Source organism: Maniola jurtina, chromosome 4, assembly GCF_905333055.1.
Source record: "Maniola jurtina chromosome 4, ilManJurt1.1, whole genome shotgun sequence".
NCBI lineage: Eukaryota > Metazoa > Arthropoda > Insecta > Lepidoptera > Nymphalidae > Maniola > Maniola jurtina.
In genome coordinates, this window is record NC_060032.1 from 4,289,206 (window position 1) to 4,295,205 (window position 6,000).

Below are 6,000 nucleotides of genomic sequence, written 5' to 3' on the forward strand. Positions count from 1 at the left end.
ATTAATTTAGTAATAATTTAATTTTAAAACACTAAAAAGTCATATTTAAATCAAACCATAAAACTAGGTACCTAGTCTAGAAGACTTAACAATTGGAAAATTATTATAATAGCAAGATATAATAATAAATAGGCATAGGTACCTAAACCATGTTTTGTTTATGCTTTCGTACTTAATTATCTTTGCTTAGTGGATGAATGATTAACAAATGCATTGTACAGCAAATATTTAATAACGCATAATCAACTAATGCTATATCCTGTGTACCTACGTAGTTGGGTTTTTGTTACTCGTAATTTAATTCGCTAATCGAAGCGTGTCCATTGACAAAATATAACTTTACTACTGTTGTAAACAAGATCATTATTAATTAAAATAAGTATATATACCTATATATGTTAGTAGAAGTATCTACATATTTTACATACAGTAAAACAAATGCAAAGTTGCTCCAGTAGAGATAAAGTTTGACCTATGTGCCCGAAGCGGGATATGATCATTTAGTATACGATTTGGTTGAGTGATTGTTAGTGTAATGTGCTAGTGCTCCAAAATGTGGATTTACACATTGATATTTTTCTCTATGTTTGCCATCGGACAAAGTCAAGGTATGTTGCATATTTTTATAGAAAATAAGGCTCAATTTATCTTGTGTTGTTACTTAGGTTAGATAGCGAGGTATGTGTTGCGTTGCTCTTTGTGTTCATTAAAATATTGAATAGGCTAGTGTGATATAATTTCAAAGGTTACAAAACAGATCAGATATAATTATGGTAACTCCTAAATACTGTAATATTATAACGAAACATGAATATAGTTAAGTTGTCTTGCAATACTTTCATATCGTGTTTAAAAAAATATTCGACGCATAAAATTTGCTTTTTGGGTTCCGTACCCGAATAGAGCCAATTACTAAGCCTCCGCTGTCCGTGCATCCATCCGTCTGTTTAAATATAACAAATATATAATAACAAATTAAAAACATCAAAACTGCCACCATTAAAAAAAAGTACTTAGTATTTCTTGTAAGATGAAAACCAAAATGAAAAATGAGAAAAAAAGATGGTACAGAACTTTCTGACTCCATTACGAGTAAGTGATGCAGTCTTGATGGAAGCATGCTAACTTGGAAGTAATATAGATACCTAGGTACCAGTTTTATTAAACCCATGCCTACCCTTATCGGTTTCTACACGACATCGTACCTAAACGCTAAATCCTTTGGTCACGGCAAGTCTTCCACCAGACCAAACCAGAGTCAATTTAGAAATCATAAATTCCCAAATTTCCCTAACGGGAATCGAACCCAGGTCCTTCCATTTATAAGTCCATAGCGCTCACCACTGCGGCAGGCAGGTCATCTAAAATGTAGGTAGGTATTTTAACATACCTAGTCGAAGTAAATCGTCTAAAGTTGGCACACTCAAAAGGCATAAACCTGGAGTTGAATTGATGGTTTGCTTTGATGACTATGAATCAGCAGCGGGGACATAAACCAAACATGCGCATGTATAAATAAGGCTTATTATATGTTTAGAATTTATAATTTCATTTCATTTTATTGGCCATCCACGTGCTATAGGTACCTACTTTACTTTGAATATATGTACATAGATATAATATCTAATATTATAAATACGAAAGTAACTGTCTTTTTTTTAAAGAATATTATTAGACATGTTGTCATGATTAATATTACCCCTTTCCCCTCCGATTAAGCGTAAAACTTTTGCTAGGAATAGGTAAGTACGACAACAGTGCAGCAAACCGCCAATCTTTCAGGATTCAGTCCTATTGAGGCTCTGAAGCTTTGTTATCTGGTCACGCCTAAAGCGCTGAACTGACTTCGACAAAATTGGGTATGGATATCCTGGAACGGACATAGGGTACTTTCATCTGGAAAATTAAAGGCTTTTAAAAAATTCTTGCGGACGACGTCGCGGACATTAGCTAGTAATATACATTGTACTTAAACACACTCTTTATTACAATAGGTACCTACCTATGTTTTTTTGTCTCAGTAAACATTATGTATCCTTAACATTTTGAATAATAAATAAAATTAATCTGTAATCTTCGTAGGTATTAGGATCAAAGTATTTTAGCAATAAAATTCGCAGAAGTCCACCGATATAGTCAGTTAGTTGTTTATGTCATGTCACGTCATTTTCTGCAAGTTTAGTTGCTAAGACTGAGCAAAAATTGACTTGCGAAGGTTTACAGTTACTCAGTGCTTGCCAGAGCAAACTTCATTGCAAGTTTTATTGCTAGTGGGCAGACATTATGCATAAAGCAAATAATATAATTTTCACTGTTATGATTACAGATGCTACAACAACAACGGCGTCTCCGAATGATCTTGCAAAAGGCGAAGAAAAAATGAGCGAATACATTCTTCAAATTTTGGAGCACTTCAAACAACCGAACCCTGTAGGAATCCCAGGAGCCAAAGTTCCAGATCCATTACGCGTCCCAGACATGAAACAATCTGTTTCCATTGGAACGCTGTATTTTAAGAACACTGATGTATACGGCATCAGCAAATTTAGAATACTGTATGTCAATGCAGAAATTGGGGCTATGGAGGTAAAATAATCTATATTCATAGACCATAGTAATATTATAAATGTGAAATCTGTTTGACTGTCTGCTAGCTTTTGAGGGAGCAACCGTTTAGTCAATTTTGACGAAGGATACAGAGATAGGTTGAATCCCGAGGACGGCCATATTTTTTTAATTTTTAGACGAGCTTAGTACTTTTTACCCCAGCAAATCAAAGAGTTCCCACAGGATTTAAAAATAAATCTCAATCCACTTAGATGAAGTTGCGGGTATCTGGTAATAAGGTATTTGGTACAGAGATAGCTTGCATACCGGATACCAATATAGGCTACTTTTCATCCCGGAAAATCGAAGAATTCCCACGGGATTTATATAGTCCCGCGAACAAAGTCGCAGATTATGTGGTAAGTTAGCTTCAATACAAAATACAAATACAAAAATATATGTAATAATCATATGTGTGTACCCATAACCCATAACCCATCTCTACTAGAATTACTACTAACTTGAGAAATTTTACCCGAACGAAAGCCGGAATGGGTTAGCTAGTCTATTATAAATATCACACGTCATTTCTAAGATAACGCAACGTTGATGTTGATATAACAAAGTAAATATCTTAAAAATACATGGAATTATTTATGCATTTAAATTAACATGTCGTTTGATCGTTCAATTGCCGGAACCAAAAGCGTTACATGAAGCGTTTAGCCAGAATGAATAAATATAATTTAAAATGTATTAATTTCCATAATTAATTTGTTTGTTGGGGATTCTGTTACAGGTTCATGCAGGGCTCGCAATCGATAAGCTTCAAGCTCTTGGAAACTACACGATGTCAACTTGGCTGAACAGAGTACAGGGCCCGTTCACCGTCGACATCACTGGAATTCAAATTACAGCAAAAGCAAATTTAGGTGTAGAACGAGATGGAAAATTAAGAGCCCAAGAAATAAAAATGGATATTTCCTTTAGCACGATTGCAATGAATTTTGAAAACGCTGGTTTCTTCGGTGGCATGTTGCAGGGAATAGTGAATACACTAGGAACGTTACTCTTCGATTCAATCAAACCTTTTGTTCTTAAAGAAGCTTACACGAAGGCGAGAGAAGAAATAAATAAAAAACTAGATGAAGTTGCAGGTGACATGCAATTTCCTAACTCAATATCTCCATTGGATATGGTGATAGCAGATGTCAGAAAAAAGATTAGAGAAATGGAGATGGACCCTTTTAAAGTCAAGGATTACAATGCTACTGCAAGCGTATTTACTATATCATTAACTCATACGTGGCTAACTGGATTATCTTCAGTTCAACGAGTGGGCAATATAACTCTGAAAATGCAAAATAACACGGTGATTGCCGATTTTGATGTCGGAACTCAAAAACTTGAAGGGACGACACAGTGGGAATTATCTGCAATCAGTGGTTTACTCTCGAGAGCTGGTAGATCGTCATTTTCCGTAGAATATATTAGTGGGAGGATTATTTTGGCCCAGCCCCTCGACACTAGGAAAAAGCCAGAGTTCGTGGATTTAGATCTTGATATTGGAAACATACAAGTACGTTTCGACGGAGCTGGAACTTTGGATTACGTCATTGAATTCGTCATAAATGTCTTACCAAATCTTTTACGATACCAAATAATAGACGCTTTAGAAAATCCTGTCATTGAGAAGGTTCAAGAGGAACTTAATAAATTAAACGTCGAAGAGATGATTAAAGCGGAACTTCCTAAGATAGACGAAATGGAAGAAAGTGGATTAAAGCTCTCGGCTCTTCTTGTACAAACTGAGAATGAAGAACCATATGATGAAGATGATTTTTTTAATTTTTAGTGATCAAATTTTCATATTTTTGTAGAAAATTATTGTACAGATTAGTGCTAAATATGTATTTATAACAAAAATAAAGTAAGTCAATTTTTTTATAAGTTAAACAATTTTATTTTAAAGAAACACAGTGACGCAGATAATGTACAAAAACCTAAAAAATTGTTAGGTATGTACCAGGTACCAGCCATCAGACAGCTCTCTTCAATCTAGATTCTAAAGCATTATCAGACGAAAATAAAATCGTGAGGCGTAGCGTAACTGAGCAGATAAAATACTCGTATATGTAAATGGTCGTTCTGAGATGTTACACGATGATATTGACGGATTTACTTTTACACACATTTTGACTGTAAAATTCGACTCGCCGCATGATTTTATTTTGAACCAGTTTGTACCAAATTTCAGGTATTTAAAACGACGATACGAAATTTTAAATCAATCATTCAAAAGGAAGGAGATAAAATTTTTAAGTACTCAAAAAAAGCTTAGTAAAAGCGTTTTATAAGTAGAGATAATATTTGTGCCTTTACCTATGCACCAAACGCACAATGCTTTTATAAGCGCTAACTCGCCAACAAACTGCACAGCAGTTTGGCGAGATGTAAATTATAAGGAATTCTTGTGCATTATGCTAAATAAAATAAAAAAATCAATACAAGAAAATGAAAATAATTTAATCATCATCCGAGTGTGTGTGTGTGTCCGTCACCAATGCAGTGGTTTGAGTGTTGTTCGTCAGTATCACAGCCGTGTTGAATTTTTTGAATCCATTGGTGAAAGTGTGTGATATTAACACACAATATTTAGAACAAGAAATCCCGACTGAATCGATGCTACTATTCCATGGGAATGGAAAAAAAGTCATATTATACTTCTGTGGAAATTACTAGCTTTTCTACTCGAGTTCAGCATGATGTTTTTTAACAGCTCGTTTTTAATGAGGGTCTGTATTATAGAGAGAACCTTATATTACACAAAATCTATAGTTTCTAGATACAGCGTTTACGTTGATAAATCAGCCAGTCAGTTACTCTTTTTACACTAGGTAGGTAGATGTTCCACGCCGCCGGTGAATCGCGGGCAACATCTCGGCGGGTCGGTTTTTTTAAAAAGCCCATCGGAACTTTTTGATTTTGCGCGATAAAATGATATGACTCCTGGGTGCAAACTATTCATATTCAATACGAAATGCCCCATGCAAAAGTTAAATAAAGTAATTTTTCCCACGTAACACAATCTTGTCATGCGTCGTCACTCGTCGCCCGTCCCATAGCGCCGATAAGTCGGTTACTGTTAAACCGGTAACTAACGGTTTTTATCTTGAGATTCGTACCTGTTATTTCCTACAAAACCAGAGTGACAAAAGCTTGGCCACTGTATTTTATTCTTAATTTACCTTAATTATTTATTTATTGAAAATGTTCCAATAAAGCTTAAAACTGGACCTATCCAATTAATGTACAAATCATGCCCTTATAGTGGTGCCAAGAATACTGGCTGCATTCTCGTATAGTTTAGTTTTTCTTGATAAATTCTGAAGGTGATCCTTCGTAGAAATCACAGAACAGGAAAAACTCTGACTCCTCCGACATCAATGGTAG

At 34.9% G+C, this 6,000-nt stretch overlaps 1 protein-coding gene across 1 annotated transcript; it reads left to right on the forward strand.

Moving 5' to 3' along the window:
- Positions 1-275: 275 nt before the first annotated feature.
- On the forward strand, positions 276-5,073 carry LOC123864652. Its single transcript, XM_045905259.1, has 3 exons — positions 276-608; positions 2,327-2,586; positions 3,347-5,073. The coding sequence occupies exons 1-3, from the start codon at positions 554-556 to the stop codon at positions 4,400-4,402; spliced, it is 1,371 nt and encodes a 456-aa protein (XP_045761215.1). The 5' UTR covers positions 276-553; the 3' UTR covers positions 4,403-5,073.
- Positions 5,074-6,000: the final 927 nt, after the last annotated feature.